Source organism: Hydra viridissima, unplaced genomic scaffold (assembly GCF_058129835.1).
Source record: "Hydra viridissima isolate aposymbiotic clone 2 unplaced genomic scaffold, HvirCarnegie_v1 scaffold_11, whole genome shotgun sequence".
NCBI lineage: Eukaryota > Metazoa > Cnidaria > Hydrozoa > Anthoathecata > Hydridae > Hydra > Hydra viridissima.
Genome location: NW_028324310.1, coordinates 6,960,322 through 6,981,172, shown reverse-complemented (window position 1 = coordinate 6,981,172; position 20,851 = coordinate 6,960,322). Strand labels below are relative to the sequence as shown.

The 20,851-nt window shown below is 28.7% G+C and overlaps 3 protein-coding genes and 1 pseudogene across 9 annotated transcripts in view; 3 read left to right on the top strand and 1 right to left on the bottom strand.

The window, feature by feature from the left end:
- The window catches only part of LOC145199211 (uncharacterized), a 49,900-nt gene that overhangs the window by 10,216 nt on the left and 18,833 nt on the right, over nt 1-20,851 (bottom strand). For 5 of the 6 annotated variants that reach the window (XR_016445201.1, XM_090067480.1, XM_090067479.1 and 2 more), the window contains 6 exons: nt 17,778-17,891; nt 13,245-13,308; nt 13,106-13,148; nt 12,821-12,894; nt 12,587-12,685; nt 11,748-11,967 (listed from right to left, as the gene is read on the bottom strand). Coding sequence is in view for 5 of the 6 variants with exons in the window: in XM_090067477.1 (XP_089923603.1) it covers nt 11,748-11,967; nt 12,587-12,685; nt 12,821-12,894; nt 13,106-13,148; nt 13,245-13,308; nt 17,778-17,891 (614 nt within the window). In the remaining variant the exon portion in view is untranslated. The remainder of the gene's footprint in view (nt 1-11,747; nt 11,968-12,586; nt 12,686-12,820; nt 12,895-13,105; nt 13,149-13,244; nt 13,309-17,777; nt 17,892-20,851) is intronic. The other variant, XM_090067478.1, reaches the window with a different exon arrangement.
- LOC149881939 (uncharacterized) lies at nt 117-2,616 on the top strand (annotated as a pseudogene). The gene is made up of 3 exons (XR_016445199.1): nt 117-1,053; nt 1,393-1,646; nt 1,735-2,616. The product of XR_016445199.1 is annotated as an uncharacterized LOC149881939 (transcript).
- Nucleotides 6,665-7,045, top strand: LOC149881938 (ARL14 effector protein-like). The gene has a single exon (XM_090067485.1). The coding sequence runs from the start codon at nt 6,665-6,667 to the stop codon at nt 7,043-7,045; it is 381 nt and encodes a 126-aa protein (XP_089923611.1).
- On the top strand, nt 7,187-7,858 carry LOC149881937 (uncharacterized). The gene has a single exon (XM_090067484.1). The coding sequence runs from the start codon at nt 7,187-7,189 to the stop codon at nt 7,856-7,858; it is 672 nt and encodes a 223-aa protein (XP_089923610.1).

Here is a 20,851-nt window from a genome sequence, read left to right as displayed (position 1 = left end):
ATATATATTAGGGTACAGTGAGATTTATATGTTTTTGAAAAAAATAAATTTCAAGCTTAAGAAAAGGTGTATTCCTATGTAAAATTAAATTTCAAGGTAGGTTTGTTATAGACCACTTTTTGATAAGAAAACGTCTTGATACCCAAATTTTCATATTTACAGATTATTAAAATGAAAAAAACTTAAATTATTATAAAGTAAACAAAATCCGTTTTTATGTAATAAACTCTCCTAATAAGCGCAGCGCCGAATTAATTTTAAAAGATATTTTTACTTGGCTCTCCGCTGTATAAAAGCTTTATACAAGATCGAAGTTTGTTACTATTTTATTCATTATTAGTTATTTAATTGAGATATTCATAAATGTCAAAAGTTAAGACTAGATCATCCACCACTGCAATTTCAGATTTTATTGGACCTGGAAAAGATTTTATTCCTAGTGAGCTGCCTACAAACAGAGCAGTTATTCAAAAAGGGATTTTACTAAAAGAACAAAAAAGCATGACATGCAATCTACACCATAATAAATATTCTAACAAAGATCTTGCTAGCGATCTGATTCCATTTGTTCTTGCTCAATGGAGAAAAGCAAATGTTAAGTTTCAACAGCCAGTTATTATTGGTGAGAAATCACTTTATTATAGAATTAAAACCCTTTGGGAGAAAGTAGAAAACGTTGCATGGGGAAGAACTAAGGCAAAAGTAAAAGAAGAACTTATATTGAAGTTAGATAAGCTAATGGACCTCATAACATGTCCTCATAAGATTCTTCTGTGTGAACATGATATGTCTGGGTGTTCTTCCCCCCAAAATTGTAAAAGTAAAGCACATATAAATTGCACCTGTATTTTTTCTAAAAAAATTCCAACTATGGAGCTCAGGTGGTTATACAGTCAAAGAAATAAGACAGGTGAAAAGTCTGACATGCAAATGGGACATGCTGATAAAATTGAGACAACGAAACTTAGAAAAAAATATAAGAGAAAAATCAGTGACGAAAAAGCTTATGAGAAAAGAATGAAAAAACTACAAGATGATCAAGCATCCTTTGAGGTAAATATAATTTCATAATAGTAAATATTTTCTTTGTTTATATAGCAAATTACACACACACACACACACACACACACACACACACACACACACACACACACACACACACACACACACACACACACACACACACACACACACACACACACACACACACACACACACACACACACACACACACACACACACACACACACACACACACACACACACACACACACACACACACACACACACACACACACACACACACACACACACACACACACACACACACACACACACACACACACACACACACATAAAACAAAAATAATATTTGTAAAAGTTTGGTTTTAGGTCACAGAAAAACAAGATATAGAATTATATGAAGAATATCAAAAAAATATTTCTCCTGATATTTCTCTCAATGACAACTATAATCCAGTTAATTGTAACTTTACTTTAAAACAAGACAATGAAATTAAATTGTTGGTTGAAAGGCTTCTAAAGGATAAATTAGGTGTCTATGTATTCCTTGTAACACGATTTTTAGAAAAGAAGTCAAGAAAAAACACTATGTCAATAAAAAACACAGCAATGGCTAGTATAAGGTAATCATATAGATTATTATTTTGTTGAGCAGCAAAAGTTTGGATGCTGAATTAATAAAAATAAATATAAACTAGTTTTATTTTATAGGTTTGGGATTTCACCTGCCGCAACTGCAGCAATTGCTACAAGTTATCTGCAAGATTTAATTAAAGCAGGATTTCTCACCCCTGAATACTCTTACCTTGCTTGTGATCCTTCTAAGTTGACGAGAGCAAGAAAAAAAATCATTGTAATAGCAAAGAATAATGACAATTTTAATCTTCCAAAAGCAGATAATATTGGCATTTACTTTGGAAGAAAAGATTCAACAAGAGCGATGATAAATGATTCAAATGGACAACTACATCCTATTATTATCAAAGAGCAACACATTACTGTGACTATAGAACCTGGTGGTCGATATCTTGGTCATTTTACTCCAAATGCACATACTCATTCAGATAAGCCAGCTAAAAAGATTGCTGAAGGTGTTTATAATTTGCTGCAACAATATAATCTTACTGAATCATGTTTAGTACTTGGAGCTGATAGTACTTCAATTAACACTGGCTGGAAAGGTGGTGCTATAACACATCTTGAAAAGATGTTAGGTCACAAATGCCACTGGGCCATATGCATGCTTCATTCAAATGAGTTATTTTTGCGTCACCTAATAGAAGGAATTGATGGACTAACATCATGTAGTACTGGCTTTGTAGGTCCTGTGGGAAAATGTCTTGCTGATGTTAATAAAATGGAGTACAATCCTCAATTTAAAGCTCTTCCAGAGGGAGAGAGCTTTGTTGACATTCCAGAAACAATACTAAAAAATATGTCAACAGATCAAAAACAAACCTACAAGTTATGTAAAGCAGTTAAGATCGGTGTATTGCCACCTAATCTTAGAGAAATTCAATGTGGCCCCTTAAGTCATGCCAGATGGCTCACTACTGGCATGAGAATAGTCTTTATGTGTACAAGGAAACATGACTTAACTGATCAGAATTTGAAAAATCTTGAGTTACTTGTATTATTTTGTTTACAATTTTACTTTAAACTTTTTTTTGACATTAAAGTTAAAGACAGACTTGAAGATGCTTCCAATCACATTCTGACTCAATTGAGAATTCTTAGAAATCAACCTGTTATAGTAAGAGAAATTGTGACTCCCTACATCCAGTTAGGCGCTTGGTATGCGAACCATGAAAGTTTATTAATCTCTTTATTATCTAGTAATAATGCAGAAGACCGCAACTTTGCAGTTGACCGAATTTTGGAACAAAGGGGTAATAATATCCTTGGAGACATGCGAATCAGACCAAGAAAAATACCTAAACTGAACTTTGAAGCAACTACTCTTCAAGAGCTAGTCAAATGGGAAAATGGTGTAGTACAAGAACCGGTTTTTACTTGTTCGCTCACTAAAGATAAGTTGGTATTGCTAAGATTGACACCTCTAATAACTCCTTCTGCTAAAATTCATACTCAAAATACCGAGCGTGCTGTAAAACAAGTGACAGTAGCATCCATGTCAGTAGTTGGACCAGATGCAAGAGATGGATATATTAGAGCTAGAGCTCAACATAGAGAGTTGCTACCTGTTTTTAAAACAAAGAAAGAAATTTTAATAAATTTTCAATGTCAATAGATTTGAAAGATATGTTGTTTTATTTATTGTTTTTTTAATAGTGTTATAGTAGTGTTATCAAATTATTATTTGATTAAGATGGGATAGACCTCCTGTTTTTTGGGGAAACCACATCACTGGCACCACCTTTGTTTCTAATGAAACAAAAAAAACAACTGTTATAAGCAAATTTGTTAATCATTGAAACCTCATTGAAAATTGAAGACCCTCTCCCCTGAAATGTCCAGAATCTGCATTGCTGGTAGGATTCATGCAAGATAATGACTTTGAAACAAGTATCAAAAAAGCTTGCAATTGGTCTAGAAACATTATTTGCATTTAATATTTCATCGCAATGAAAAAGAAGGACATGTAAAGCATGATAAAGGACAAATATGACAAATAAGATTTTACTAAATTTTGCAATTTCTAAAAGTGAAAATTTGGGTATCAAAACTTTTTCCGATCAAAGATTTTTTTAAGGAAACCCTATTTAAAATTTGATTTTACATAAGAATACACCTTTTCTTAAGCTTTTAGAAGATAAAAAAATTCTCGCTGTACCCTAATATATATATATATATATATATATATATATACCTACATATATATGTACCTACATATATATATACACTATTTATATATGTAGGTATTCCAAAGGAGTCTATGGAGATCACATAGGGACAGGCTTCTGAAATTATTGGGACACTTATAGAAACAGAAAAGAAAACTTTTAAGAAACCATTGATAGCATCTTGCTCATTAACACATGAAAAAGAACAACTTTTAAAACAAAAATCTCTTAACAAAAAAAAATGCAAAAAATCAATATAATGAAATAATGATCTTGATAAAGAACTAATGCAAAAACAAATAGAAATAGCTAATATAAAAAAAACTTACTCCAGAAAAAGCAACAATACAAAAAAAAAAAGAACATGAAATTTAAATGGAAATTTACCCAAAAAAAATTTCACAGCTATAAGTTTAAAAAAAACAACACAACAGAATTATTCTATTTGAGGATTATTTTTTTCAAACGAAATTAGATCTAGTTTATTTTTTTTTGGAATGTTTTAATTTATAACTTTATTTCTTAGTGAAGTTGTTTTTTTATATATAATACTAATTTGAAATGTAAAATGTATTTTTTTGAAATAATACGCAGTATAAACATCTGCAAATATTATTTTTGTCATAAGACTTTTATCTATAATCAGACACACAAAAAAGATTTTTTAAAAAAATTGATCCACAATTTGATTTCTCTTTGTTTCTCCAAAAATATCTCTTGTGAATGTTTCAGCACCATCTTCTTGATTGCTATTTTGTATTTCATTGTCTTCCCCATGATCATTTTCTAGAAGGGCAATGTTGTGAAGCACAAGATAGGATATTACTATGGCTATGGAATTTTGCAGTTTTGTTCATAAGGGAATGTTAAGACAAGGGTATAGTTTTTTTGATATGCCAAAACAATATTCAACAACAACATTCAACATGGTGTACTTCTCAAGCTTTAAATTATCTGATTTCACTTTCATTTTTAGGTTAGAAAAAGGTGTCATTAAATATTGTTTACAAGGATAGCCAGAATCACCTAAAACATGAACATGTTGGCGAGCTTTTAAAACTTGTTTAATAGCTGAGTTAGCAAAAACATATGAATCCTAAACACTTCCAGGCCATTGAACACAAGCAGATAAAATTTCATTTGAAGCACCTGCAATGACCTGGCAATTCAAAGAAAAAAATCCATTTCTGTTTTGATATATTTCTGGGCCTTCTCCACCAGGATTTATTATAGGAATATATGTTTCATCAATTGCTCTTAAACATCTTGGGATCTTTGAATTTGTAAATTCTAAATAATGGTTGATAAATATAAATATTTTCTTTATCAAGAAAAGTTCAAAGTTGTATGAAATAGCAAAATCAGACATATGAAAATTTATAATCACTTTTGCTGAATTATCAAAGAATCAGCTTCTGTTGGAAACTTTATGTAATGATATCTTTTGTTAGCCATTTGAATTGAAATGTTCTTAACCACTCAACAAACAGTTGACTGATTAACTTTAAGCTCCTCCAAATCTCTTATTACTCTCTAAAAGAGTTCATTTATTGTTACTTGATTATATTAACATTTGTTGGTATAAAATGTTGTTATTTAAAAACATAATATAAAATGTACAATAAGAAGGTACCATTTTCTGATACCGTTTCTTGAATATCTACTCACTTGGAATGAACCAGTAGCATAAAACCAAAATGCAATAGGGTTATTCCATATAAAATTACCTAAATTCTTCAAAAGTGCTCCAGGGTACCACCTCCAATTTACTTCAAATTTTGACCACCCACAGCTTTTGTGGAAAAAACACAACTCTGAAAATTTCAGCTTGGTTCACCTAACCGTTCAAAAGTTATAATTCAAACAATATAGACCGAAATCCGCAAAATTTGTGTATCTGGAGCTTACCGTAGATTTTTTTGATTTTTGACAGATTATAACTTTTTAAATAAAATAGATGATACCTGAATACCTGAAACTTTCTATGGTAATAGTTTATCACCCAAATTATCTATTTTTGAAGGTGTTTCGGACTGGTTTTAAACAATTTTTGAGTTCTTGTACCTCAAAGTTGCTAATTAGCTCAATATTAGACAAAGTTTTGGAAACTTTAATGCACTACAGTTCAATACCAACAGACCAGCTGTGACAATTTTTTGTTACTTTTGTGTACTTAGAGTAACCACTTGCAGAAAAATTTAAAATTATGTGTTGAAATATGTTCTAGCACTTGCAGCAGCCTGTTAAAATATAACTTTTTTCAAAAAATACGATAAATTACATTCACTTCGTAGGCATAGAAAGTAGCGTAGACAGTTAAAATAAATTATGAAACTTTTTACTGGCAGGGTTCCATATATAGACAATCACCAAAAAAAGTTTAAAGACCTATACTCTATCTTATGACATGATTGTAGCCCTATGACTTAGGTGTATAATTTTGATTTTTCCCTGAATAAATATAATCAGTTTTCCGTAAAATAACATTATCAGTGTCTTAAATTATTTGATATGATTTTTTAATATATATTTGTTTAATTTTATACATGTAATATAATTATAATGATATAATTTACTTCAAGAGTTTGTAGTAAAATCTAAATCTGCACAGTATTTATTGGATTTTATTATTTTAGTTTTTAATACTGCAAGAACCAAAAACTAAAAAGTTTTGCGTATGCAGAAATAGTGATATGTATAAATAGTTTATTGGTTGCATTTAAGACAGTTTTAATCACATTTGTACTTGAGAGTTCATTTTTACTGATTTTATTACTGGAAAAATATAACAAAGTTATAATTAACCCTCAATTTTAATATTTTTAGATTAGTTAAAAATGTCAGAGAAATGTTGTGTGAGAAGAGTTTTAAATGAAGATTGTGATAAAATGTCATATTGTAGAATAGTAGGAAGAATAAGACTAAAAGATACTGATATAGAAGTTTTAATTCAAAGGATAGGATACACTTTTGAACCAAATGAGGAGATATGTTTTCATCATGAAAAAGCCTATTTTTCTAGATATGAAGCACTTCAAAAATACTGTTGTGATCCATTTAAAGTCTACAAGAAAAAAATTATCAAGGGATTGTGTAAAGTCAAAATATCAATGGCAAATCAGCTTAGGATCAAACCTGGTCAAAAAGTTTGTACTAACTGTTTGAATGACTTCAAACTTGAAAAAATTACAGAAATTAGTCAAGATGAAGCTGCTTAAGAAGATTTTAGTTGTTCAGACCTTGATAAGACAGTTCTTAATAAGAGTGTGTTTTTATTAGAAATATCTCCACTCAAAAATGTAAGTAGGCACGACAAATTAGGATATGGAAGACAAAAGGTTAAAAAAATTGCAACAAGTATGACAAACCTAGTAGCATCAGCATTGGATATAGACCCAAAAGATATAGAATTGGAAAAAGAGCTAAAATGTATAAAATGTAATGATTTAGACAAACTGTTAGATGCAATAAAAAACAAAATGAAAAAAAGTTTGAAGGAAGAAAAAGTTCAACTACTAACACTAACTCCTGATAGTTGGTCAATTGAAAAAACTTGCAAAATATTTTCAGTTTCAGAACATCTTGCTAAGAAAGCTCGAAAGTTGAAAAATGAAAAAGAAATACTTGCTAAACCTGAGGCTAAAATAGGACAGCCATTGGAAGATATTGTTAAACAAAAACTTATTCAAATTTATGAATCTGAAGAGTTTACAAGACAATGTCCAGGAAAAAAAGACTTTGTTTCAGTGCGTATAAATAATGCAAAAGTTTATAAACAAAAATGCTTAATATTAGTTCGATTAAAAGAACTTTATCTTGAGTTTAAAAAGCTATACCCTACACACAAAGTTGGATTCAGCAAGTTCTGCGAACTAAGGCCAAAGTGGTGCATCACAGTTGACAGTAGAGAAAGTCACTCAGTTTGCGTATGTTCTTATCATCAAAATGTTAAGTTGATGTGCACTGCTTTACCTAAGGGCCGTTTAATATACTACAAAGATTTGATGAAAGTATGTGTTTGTAATATATAGTCGAAGCTGCATGTTTCATCTATGTTCTAACTGCCCCGGTAAAGTAAATTTAGAGAGTTACTTGGAAAATGTGTTTGAAAATAATAATTTTGATTTTGACGATCAGATCACATACAAACAATGGGTGTCAACTGATCGAACTGCGCTTGCCACAGTCCAAACAAGCATTATTGAGTTTATTGAAACTCTAAATGAAACTTTGTATGACCTTTGTCATCACCACTTTGTCAAAGAAGCACAATCCTCCTACTTATCAGAGGCAAAAAAAACATTAGATCAACACACTTGTCTTATTCTTATGGATTTTGCAGAGAACTATAGTTTTCTTGTGCAGGATGCTGTACAAGGGTTTTACTGGCAAGCCGATCAAGCTACCTTACATCCGTTTACTGTTTATTACAAAGATGAAAAAAATCAAATCAAATGTGAATGCTATTGTAAAATATCTGACCATCTTCGCCATGACCAAACAACAGTTCATTGTTTTCTCACAAAGTTACTACCAATGATCAAAATCAAACTACCCACAATCAATAAAGTAAAATACTTCAGTGATGGTGCTGTATCACAGTACAAAAATTACAAACGCCTGTTAAACTTAATGTACCATCTTGAAGATCACAATATAAATGGTGAACATCACTTCTTTGCTACATCCCATGGCAAAAGTCCATGTGATGGAATAGGAGGAACTATAAAAAGAGAAGCAGCAAAAGCAAGTCTACGAGCAGCAAATGCAAACCAGATTCTTACACCAAATGAACTGTTTAAATGGGCTGAAAAAAACATTAAAGGTGTTAACATATTTTACATTTCAAGTGATGATATCAATAACCATGAAACTTATTTTAACCTAAAGAAACAATATGAAGAGATGAGCACAATCCCAGGCACAAGAAGCTATCACTAGGCACAAGAAGCTATGTACCAGGTGGAGACAAGTTATTTTTACGGAGAATCTCTAGCGATACTGTCTTTGATACCCATTTGCTGAATGATATTAACTTGGCAAAAAAAAAAATCCTTTAAACTTTCAACCTGGTAAATACATTGCATGTTTTTACGATGATGAATGGTACATAGGGCTTGTGCTTGAGATTTGTAATGAAAACCAAGATGTTAATGTAAAATTTATGCATAAAAACAAATTAAATTTAAGATGGACTAATGATGCACGATCAAGTCAGTGTTGGGTCCCATTTGACAAAGTAATATGTCAAATAAATGCTCCAGCCATTAAGGGTAGAAGTGCTCGTAACTACAAACTTGTTAATAATGATTATGAAAGTATCATGATTATTGTAAATCAGAGATAAAGAAATTAGTGTACTTGTGTTTCATGTGTATAAACACTTCTACTTTCAGCATTTTTGATTTTGATTTTTTTTTTGGAAACGTAATATAACTTGTGCTATTAGGTATCCTTTTAAACTAAAAAAGCATTGCACTCAAAATGCTAAAATTATGTTATAAGATAGAGTATAGGTCTTTAAACTTTTTTTGGTGATTGTCTATATATGAAACCCTGCCAGTAAAAAGTTTCATAATTTATTTTAACTGTCTATGCTACTTTCTATGCCTACGAAGTGAATGTAATTTATCGTATTTTTTGAAAAAAGTTATATTTTAACAGGCTGCTGCAAGTGCTAGAACAAATTTCAACACATAATTTTAAATTTTTCTGCAAGTGGTTACTCTAAGTACACAAAAGTAACAAAAAATTGTCACAGCTGGTCTGTTGGTATTGAACTGTAGCGCATTAAAGTTTCCAAAACTTTGTCTAATATTGAGCTAATTAGCAACTTTGAGGTACAAGAACTCAAAAATTGTTTAAAACCAGTCCGAAACACCTTCAAAAATAGATAATTTGGGTGATAAACTATTACCATAGAAAGTTTCAGGTGATCATCTATTTTATTTAAAAAGTTATAATCTGTCAAAAATTACACAAAATCTACGGTAAGCTCCAGATACTCAAATTTTGCGGATTTCGGTCTATATTGATTGAATTATAACTTTTGAACGGTTAGGTGAATCAAGCTGAAATTTTGAGGTTTGTATTTTTTTCATAAATACTGTGGGTGGTCAAAATTTGAAGCAAATTTGAGGTGGTACCCTGGGGACCATTAGGTGATTTGATATGGAATGACCTAATAGCCAGTTATTGTACAGATGAAAGAGGGCACCCTCGATTGTTAACATTGTTGTTAATAATGTCATTAGCTAATATTAAAAAGGTTTCTTTGGAAAATCTGTAGCGCCTTTTAAATTCTATATCATTATAAACTTCTAAAGGATTGGCTCTGTCAATAATAAACCTTGGTATGTGATTTGGCATACTTCTTCTTCTTCTTCTTCTTCTTCTATAAATCAGCTCACACCGATTCATTTTTGAACATTTTTAAAAAAGTTTTTTTAATACTTCATACTATTGTAACTACTTCTCATGAACTCTCTTTTACTCCTTTTACACGTATCACTTTGTATAACTGGAACTGTTTAGTATCACATAAACGTGCTTTAATCAACAGCCTTGTGAAATTGGCATATTAGAATACAATTAGGCAACAAGGCTGTTTATTATCTTAAAAGTGTAAGGTCTTCATTAGTTGTTAGGATTTTAGTTGTTAGTTTTTAGGATTTTATAATGCTAGGACGTTCGACATTTCAAAATGCTAATAAGCATTTTTAATGGGATCAAAATATGACATGTTGGATCATTACCAGATCATTATTCCAGTTACAGGATGTTTTAAAAGACACACATTTTTACAATGTTGGTATTCAGTTTTCTGTAATGAATTAATTGACAAATATACTTTCACAATCTAACCTTCTAAATTAATTATGTCAATATACCCAAGTAACTACTTTTGCTTGGTAAGTATTTATTTTCATATTTGCAAAGGTTGTAATAAGTTATATAGTAATAGTCAAGTTTTGTTACGCATCAGCAAAATGATAATGGCAGTTTGTTTGTTTTTTGTTTTTTTTTCAAGTTTAGTTTCAAGATTGGTCTGGAGCACACTTGAAAAATTGACTTGAAAATTCAAAAATTCTCGTTTTTCAAGTCTGACTTCAATTCATGTTCGATCCTTGCATTTCATTCAAGTCAGACTTGAGATTTGAAGTCTGACTTGAAATTTCAAGTGGCTTCTTGCATTCGGAAAGAATTTTTGCTCTCTCAAGTCTGGTTTGAAGTCAGACTTGAAAACTGTCTATTTTTAGCATTTTTCAATCCTGACTTGAGTTGAAGTTCGCTTTATGCATTTTCTCAAGTCGCACTTCAGGTTTGAAATTCGACTTTAAATTTGAAGTTTGCTTCTTGCATTCCACGCTTAGTTTAAACATTAAAACGCTCATGGAGATGAGGGAAGTTGGCTTTTTTGAAAATGTTTTTAGAGATTGTTTGCATACAATAGAATAGGAAAAAAAAAGTGATACTTTAGTTTTTTCAACACTTAAAAATGGATGGGTCTAATAAGTGGTATTTAAAAAAAAAAATCACTCCATATGTAAATAAATGTCAAAACTCATCCGATATGTAAATTTTGATTAACTTTTTTCTTTAACAATTTGAGATAATTTTTTAGTATAATATAGCCATTAAAATGTAGCTGTTATTTGCCTAACATTTTAATTGTTTTTGTTTAATAAAACAAAAATTAATGAAATAAATTTTGTTATAAAATCAAAAAATATATTTAAAAAAAGGTAAAAACAAAAAAACTAGGAATATAAAATTATGATAAAAAAAATTATATACAAGTATGGATAAACAAGATCAAGTAGGCATACAGCCCATAAATTACAGACACTCAAATGCTTATTTAAATAAAAATTTAATGATTCAAGTTGGCAAATTATGTAAAAATTGTGAAAATTTTACCAGAAGCATTTTCATTTCTAGTTAAACTTTTTGAACTTCTCCATTCTTTTAATGCCTTTGTAAAAGATTGCGCACTAGATTCTTTGTCATAACTTCCATTCAATATCAAGTCAGATAATGAATTTTTAGAAACAGCCTCCAGCTGCTGATCTTTTGTAGTGCCAAAAGCAATATTATTTGTACTTAATGTTAAATTCATAGAGCCACTTTTTGAGAACTGCTAAACACAAACACAAGGAATTTTTTCACAAAAGAAAAAATAGCGTTATTCATTTAACATGTCATAGGTCAAAAGTTAATAGTAAATCAATAATAATAAAATGTCAAAACTTAAACAAAATATTTTTTTTTTGTGCTTATCTTAATCTTAAAAACTGAACACAATAATAAATACATATGCATACAGCTAGAATCAAAATTATTCATATTCAGTTCAAACTTTTAATTCTCAAATAGGTATCTTCTGATAAGAACTGATGCAAAAAGGTTTATTTTATAACATTCTTTATGCTTTTGATAATTTCATAAAATATTTTGCATTATTTTAAATGATCCTAGTGCTTTAAAGCCTGTTCTAGATTGACTCTAATTGACTGTAACTATAAAACCTGTTCCAGAGCATTCTAATCGACTATAAAAAGGAAAGTTTTTTTACCAATTATTTTCTTGTTAACTTGGTTATTTTCAGGAAATGGTATGAATAACTGTGGACATAAAATTTAAAAATCTACAAAAGAATTGCAAAAAGTTTTGCTTTTTTTACATATCTGCATACTATGTATTTAAGAGTATCATATATAAGTAGAGTACATCCAATATAAACCTATAAACATTTTCACCTCTTCCAATACATCCCAATTGTGTTTCCTCAATGTTCCTTTACTATGTCTACTTTTGAAGCACATTGAACAATAACCTTTAATGCATTCATTGCAATTCTTTAACATAAACATGTATTAAAATTATTTATGGCTATTCAGATATTGCTCAAAACTATAAAGCAATACAAATATTATTCTAACAAAGTTTGAAGTTAAAATTTAAAGAAATTCAATAAAGAATATAAAACATACCACTTTTTTTGCCTTTAATTTACACAACTCACAATAATCAGTTTTGGAAGTGATTGATTTGAATGGCTTTTTATCTAGTAAGAGGAGCAAATTTATAAGCAGACATGCAATTCATAAGTTAACTGATGAAATAGAAATGGAAAACTATTCTCATCCTAATATTATCTTTTTATTTAAAAATATCAATAAATAGTTGCTTTGGTTTTATTTATAAATTTATATTTTAATTTACAAAACTTCAATATACATTAGCTCAAAATTTTCTTTAGAAGAATTTAAACTTACCTAAAGGTTTATTAGAATGACTCTGAAGCATTCCAATTGGATTCTGAAATAAGAAAGTTGTATTTTTCAGAAGTAAGAAGATAAATGAGATTTATTGCCTTGTATAAAACTATAGAAATAAAAAACATTTGTAACTTACACATATATGCAAGGACTTTTTAGGAACTATTTTACTTGATTGCCAAATTGTTGTACCCATTTTCCTGAAAAAAATTTAAAACTAATACTATCTTTACTTTCTTTAAGGGTAATTCCATGTGAAAACATCCAATTTTTTTGGAAAATGCAACCCTAAGTCTCAGATTTTGCTGATTTTTAAACCACTTACAGATTTTAGTAAATTATGAACATCCTGAAAATTTTATCATCTAATTTCAATTGGTTCCTAAGATATAGCTATTTAAAGTTTGCCTCTAACCAATAAAAAAAGCCCATTTTTAAAAATGGTTTTGGTCCTTGTTTCTGTTATATGTGTGTTGGAAAGCTGAAAATTTTTACCTTTACATATTTTGCCTATGCCATCACAAGTGGATTTTCCATGGCTGGTTGCAAAAAACACCCATTCAGCTGTAATCTTGAAATCTTCCTTATGGTGGCATAGATTTATAAAGTTTTTATAGTTTTTATAACGAGCAGAACATCCATCAGAAAAATAATAAGTTTTATTGATACCAACTAAATGTTCTTTAATGTACTCTACAATTTTCTTTTGAAATTTAAACACAAAGCATGTATCATGATCATTGTCATCACTTAAAAAACAGAACAACTTATGCTGAATATTTGTTTCAGAAATTTCCTTTAAATATATAACAACAGGATGTAGTGTACATTGTTGTTTATTCCAATGATAACTTTGTATTTCATCCTGTATAACAAAATTGATAGTTTTCTGCAAAATCTGGCTGTATAATACATCCATTGTTAACTAAATTATTTTTTAGCTCCTTCAAATAGTGAGTTTGGCATTTAGCAATACATGAATGTGAAGTTAGTTAATGTGAGAAACAACAATTACAGCTTTTTGTTCTCGTTTAATTTATCAAAATACCTGTTTTTAAGCACTAAATTTAAGTAGATTTGATCATGTTTTTATTTCTGTTTTAGAAAAGACCACTCTCCAATTCTTTGTAATAACTATAACTTAACTATTCAGAACAAATTCTAAAAAAATTTAAAAAAAAAAAATTGAGCTACATCGGCATTTTTGTGGTTGGACTCGCCTCAGTAAAATTGTGGTAAACATTTAAATTTTAGGTGTTATGTTCATTTTTAAATATTTTAAATTGTTTCATTGGATTTGTGGGCCCAAAATATGTAAAGGTAAAAATTTTCAGTTTTCCAACACACATATATCAGAAACAAGGACCAAAACCATTTTTAAAAATGGGGGTTTTTTATTGGTTGGAGGCAAACTTTAAATAGCTATATCTTAGGAACCAATTGAAATTAGATGATAAAATTTTCAGGATGTTCATAATTTACTAAAATCTGTAAGTGGTTTAAATATTAGCAAAATCTGAGACTTAGGGTTGCATGCCCTGGATGTTTTCACACGGAATCACCCTTAATCCAAATGAAAGTAGTTTTTTTTTTTAAAAAAAAGGGGCTTTGGTAATTTTTTCATTTTTTATAGCTTTAGTAATTTTTGCTTCATTGCAAAATCTCAAGTTATAAATATTCCAAATTCCATCATCTCTAATTACAATATCCTCTAGATACATGCTCATATTAATTTTATTTAGTCATTTTAACATTTTGTTCTCTCTCTTCAATTCTGATTGTACTAGAAAACTAAAAACAATAATTGTTTAGATTTTCAAGTGATATTAACTCAGCAAATTTTTAAAAAAATTTTTAACTGTATCTTTGATTTTGTTGAAATTTGGTACATTTAAAGAGATTTGGACACGCAATTCAAAGTGGTTTTCCAGATATACAACTTTTAAATATCCTATTTAAGGCCAATTTAAATAAACTAACTAAAAAAAAAAAAAAAACTGTAAAATCTTTAGATAAAATTATCCAAAAGTAATAAAATTATGAATTTAGAACTAGTATTTCATGGAGGAGATTTTTTAAACTTTTTTCTAAATTAGCTTTGGTACTAAAAAAAATACCATCACATTTATACTTTAGTAGTAAAAAATTGTGATGATATTTATACTTTGCAATAAAATATTCAACTTTTAGTAATAGTACTTTTCCACAATTTCATTCTTATTAAAACCAATACATCAGTGAATATAAAATTAAACTTTAAGGAGATAATTAGTAAAACATTCATGTGTTTAAGGAAGTAATTTATTGAATGTAATGACAAAAGATTACAAAATTAATTTAAATTTAGATGAGAAAGTAAGTTTATAAAGGTCTTTTAAACTAGATAGATATCTAGAAGATTATTCAATTGCAGTTAATGATTGTTCAATTGCAAGTTCATGCTTTGTAACTTCTTACACAAAGGGAAAGAAGGAGTTAGTTAACTATTAGTTAAGGATTAGTAATGATACCAAATAATTACTGAGTTAGAGAACTGGAATAAAACAAGAAAAACTGGAAACAGCATAAGATTATTTATCTGAGAAAAAGATTTGAAAAATGACATGCATGCATGCATACATCCATACATCCGTCCGCCTGTCCATCCGCCCGTCCGTCCATCCATCCATCTATCCATCCATCCATCCATCCATCCATCCATCCATCCATCCATCCATCCATCCATCCATCCATCCATCCATCCATCCATCCATCCATCCATCCATCCATCCATCCATCCATAGATCCATACATACATACATACATACATACATACATACATACATACATACATACATACATACATACATACATACATACATACATACATACATACATACATACATACATACATATATACATACATACATACATACCTACATACATACATACGTACATACATACATACATACATACATACATACATACATATATACATACATACATACATACATACATACATACATACATACATACATACATACATACATACATACATACATACATACATACATACATACATACATACATACATACATACATACATACATACATACATACATACTAACATACATACATACATACATACTAATATACATACTAACATACATACTAACATACAAACATTTCTCAGCAATAATTTGTCTTTAGTCAACCTTGAGGTTTTCATTTGTGGTGGGTCTAAATAAAACCTTTACAAACATAAGAGAGAAATTTTTAAAATCTTTCCCTCAAATTCCATTTAATCTTTTTTTATTTGTGATATGATAACTACATTAGATTGTGTATAAAACACAAGGTGCTAGATTAATACTGACAAACCTTGTTTCTCATAAGACAATGAAAAATAAATATCAAGCACTCTTCAAAATGTGATATATAGGAATGAGATGATAGTATTAAGCAGATTATTTCATTGCAAAAGTAAGAAATCATAATATTAAATACTAGTTAACCATTTTTTCCCCATTTATTGATCACTTTAAATAATTAATTGTATTAAATCTCACAATAAAGTTTTGCTAAATTTCATTCTTTCATCCAGCTTCTCATTGTTAATTTTTAGAAAACACCTTGGAAAACTTTTGAAAGTTGACAAAGGCTGATATGCAAGGTTATATAATGACTATGGTGGTTCAGACTGATGGCAGGGCCAATACACCTAATTTTAACGCAGTTAAAAAAACAATCTTTAACTGTATTTTGTTTTAGAAAGAAAACATCTTACTACCTTATGTTTATCTATAAATTTTTATTTCCAAAGCTCAAATAAGTTATTATCTCCTAACTTGTTAGAGTCAAAGGTTAAGACGGAGCCTATGCTTGGGGTAATGAAAAGTGAAAAAATAAAAATATCAGGATAAATATACACCAAGGTCAATCTACAGCCTTTTTGTATTATAGGCAAATGACAAATACTCTTTAGAAGTCAGAACACTTATTTTGGCTCAAATTAGGATAATCTACTATGCTTTTCCTATTTTTTCTGTGCAAAGTTTGAATTTTGAAAAAAAAAAAAAAAAGGAAACAAAGTGAATAAACAGTGTTTTGGACTTTTGAGTCACTCAAGAAAGTCACTCAGTGTTTGTTTGCTTTAAGGAAACATTCCCCTTCTCAATACAGACTGGCAAAGATGCAAGTAAATAACTAAAATGTTGTAAATTACAACATAATAAAAGTTAAGTTAAATCAACCAGTAATCTTCACCTTCTGTTAAGAAATTTTGAAGTTGCATATCGAAAAAGTCATAAAGGTGGTTACATGTTTTTAATGATTAATGCCCGTGATTGGTAAAAAATGCTGTATCACTAGACAGCATTCTACTATTTATCAAATTTATCTCCAGTTACTTTAGAAATGGTAATAAACTTGAAAAACAAAGGTAGATTTCAGCTATATATACATGTAAAAAAGCATTTGAAAATAGTTTCAATGTAAGCATATGATATTTAGTAAGTATTAATTTGTATTTAAGAATTTGCTTTTTATAAAGTGATAAAGGATAACAGCAATTTATTTTTACATTCTTAAACATTAAATTTCTTTTCTCTCAAGAAAACAGTAGTAATTTGTATATACAAGATTGTTTTTAAATTGATATACATTATCTCTTTTAAAAAAAACAACTTACAAACGCTCATGTTTTTGTTTTTCCATTTTCTCTTTTAAAAAATTGATTCTCTTTTCAGCAAGTTTGTTTTCTTCATTCATTTGAAATGATTTTTCTTGAATCTTTTTGATGTTTCTAATGTTAAAATTGTAAAGAAATAAGTAAATTATTTTAGTTATAAATTTTTATATTTAAATAAAAGAAATTATGATTTTCACAATAAAAACAAAAATCTTACTGACTTCAATAGTACTAGATGAAAAACAAAATCCAAAATGTAATTAAATCACTTGTAAAAGTAGTCAAAACACCTTTTGACAATTAAAATATTAAACTAACTACTTAGTTAAACTTAAAAGTCTACTTTGCTTTACAATTTATTATTCATAAAACAATAGTATGTAAGATCTTAAGAAACATTACCTTTTACCTAGTGCCAGAACTAATGAGTGATAGCATGTATTTATTATAAATAATTATATAAAAAATTATTCATATACAAATAATTTTTTTAATAATTGTTAAATAATGTTAAAGAGTGATTTACAAACTCATTCTTAGTTTACAGAGTGGGAGGAGAAAATCATTGATGATAATGAATAACATAAAAAACAAATGACTTTTTTCATCCACAGGTAGTTCACAAATTGTATTGGATGGCTAAAATTTTGTTTGATTAAAATAATCCTTTTGCGGCACCACTGTTTAAGAAAGTAATTTTATGAACTTGCATAAATGTTGTACTATTATGCTGAATGACTAGTTTATTACCTCTTGATGCTGCACAGTGCAGAATCAGGTAGTCAAAAATCCTAAGTCACATTATTCAATAAGAAAAATTCAAAATATGAAAGTTCTAAGTTCCTCTGGAGATATCTAGTGATGAAGTCAAAATTTTTGAAAAAAAAGCGTAAATCATACTCTTGAAGACTTTTTTTTTAAAAGCATTTGTATGGTAAAGAATGAAACTTTCCCAAAACAGCTATATATTGTTAGAAACAAAGTTAAATGTAGTTTTTGATAATCACTTAAAAAAAAAATTATCTACTAAATTCCCTCATTAAATTAAATTTTAAGAAAGAATATCTTAAATCTCAGTTTTTTTGGACATTTAAAAACTTGTGTTGAATAGTTTAATTGAGATATTTGGCACAATTAAAATCATATCATGTATGTTTTTGAGAAAGTCTCAGGTTCTTTAGTACCAGGTACAAACATGCCAGGTATATGTAATATATATATATATATATATATATATGTATATATATATATATATATATATATATATATATATATATATATATATATATATATATATATATATATATATATCAAGCTGCAGGTGGAAAAGCTTTTCTTTTTTTTTAATGCTTTATCAGGTACAAAAGTATTTATCAACAAGCTTTCTCTGATCCAAAGAAATTAGGTGAAGTTTTAGAAATACAAGAAGACCTGATTCTTCAATTCAAAAAATGTGGATATAAATTAACTACCAGCAGGAAATCATGTAGGAGAAGTTGGATTCATATTACATAGAGACTTTTTTATTTTTTGATTTGTATGGTTCTTAGTTTATGATTCCATCTTAAGCGCATAAAGTATTAGCACATATTGCTGAAATTCTGTTGCAATTGCCTGTTCCACTAAAAGTAATGGGTGAAGAAGCTGCTGAAACAAGAAATATATTACACAGGAAGTATCATGAACTCCACACTCAAAAAATAAGTATGGAAGCAAATTAAAGGACATTTTTGTACAGACTATAGTATCATCTGGTGCTCTCATTAGCTCTATCAACTTATAAACCCAGTTTAAACAAAATCTTAAGACTGCCATTGAACCTCTGCATTTTGTAAAAGACTTTTTAATCTTTGATAATTCAGACAGCAGGTGAATGTGAAATCACCCCTGAAAAGTTGAAATTGGATGAAAAATTTGAAGATAACAAAGATTTTGGTGAAAGGTTCAACTCAGAATATGTTTAGTAATAAGACAATTATGTTATTTTAATGATATTAAATATTATACTAAATTTTATATTAAAATTAATTCTTTTTAAGTAAATCTGGAGTTTTGTTTTCATTTTTCTCAAAATTTGCCTAAATTTCTCGCAAACTATTAAAACTGGAAGAACAAAAATTTCACTGAGGATAAACTATATAATTAAAAAAATGCCATAAACTTTTTACTCAAAGTGGTTTTCAATTTTGACCACTACATTGTCCTTTAGTTCCACACTGTGTGCTGCATGAGAAGAATTCTGTCTTTATAACCTATTGAAGTGCAATTAAGTTGATAATCAAATATCTTACAGATCATTTATGCAAATTTTAAAGGCAAAAATTTGAAAAAACTTATACATACCCATATGTGTAAAATAAAAAACACATCTTAAAAAAGTGCATTTTAAAAAGGTTTATTAAATAGAAAAAACATTTTTTTTTAAAAAAAAAAAGACAAAAATATATAACGAGCCTCAATTAAAGATTATAAAAGTTGAGGTTCTTTTATATTTATCTGGTGTTACACAAAAGTTTTCTTAACAATATGGAACATGGAATTTTGTTTATATACTATCACACTTTTTATGGAACTTATTTATGATACAAGCTGTAATTTTAACAGGTTTTACAAAAAAAAGGAAGGCACATTTAAAATTTTTAAACATCTCACTCAATTTTAGTATCACTGGTCTACTTTTTTTAAAAGAAGATTTGTCATTATTTTTCTAAATTTTTTCCTTTTCATTAATGCTTTTCTTTATTCCTAGAGGTACAAAATAATCTACTTGTCTAACACACACACTTTTCCAACATTTTGTCAAATAAAATTTGATTTTGATGCAAAGTTCAATTTCCCATATAATATTTTCTTTGATCATCCCTTACCCTAGTTTATTTGGTGAAAAAAAAAAGTCTGCAGAGTTTAGTAGTCTGTGGATTATGTTATTTACAGCTGAAATAATTGTCTTTACACCATTTCTGAGAAAGCCAATGGGTGTGAGTAATTGCACTATCTTGCTGAAACATCTAATTGTCACTAAACACATGGTTGCTGTTTTAGAGCTACTGGCAAAAGATTTTTGATAAGAAATT

Excerpts from the sequence above, each read along its gene's own strand:
- LOC149881938 (XM_090067485.1), top strand. The coding sequence starts at position 6,665 with ATGTCAGAGAAATGTTGTGTGAGAAGAGTTTTAAATGAAGATTGTGAT.
- LOC149881937 (XM_090067484.1), top strand. The coding sequence starts at position 7,187 with ATGACAAACCTAGTAGCATCAGCATTGGATATAGACCCAAAAGATATA.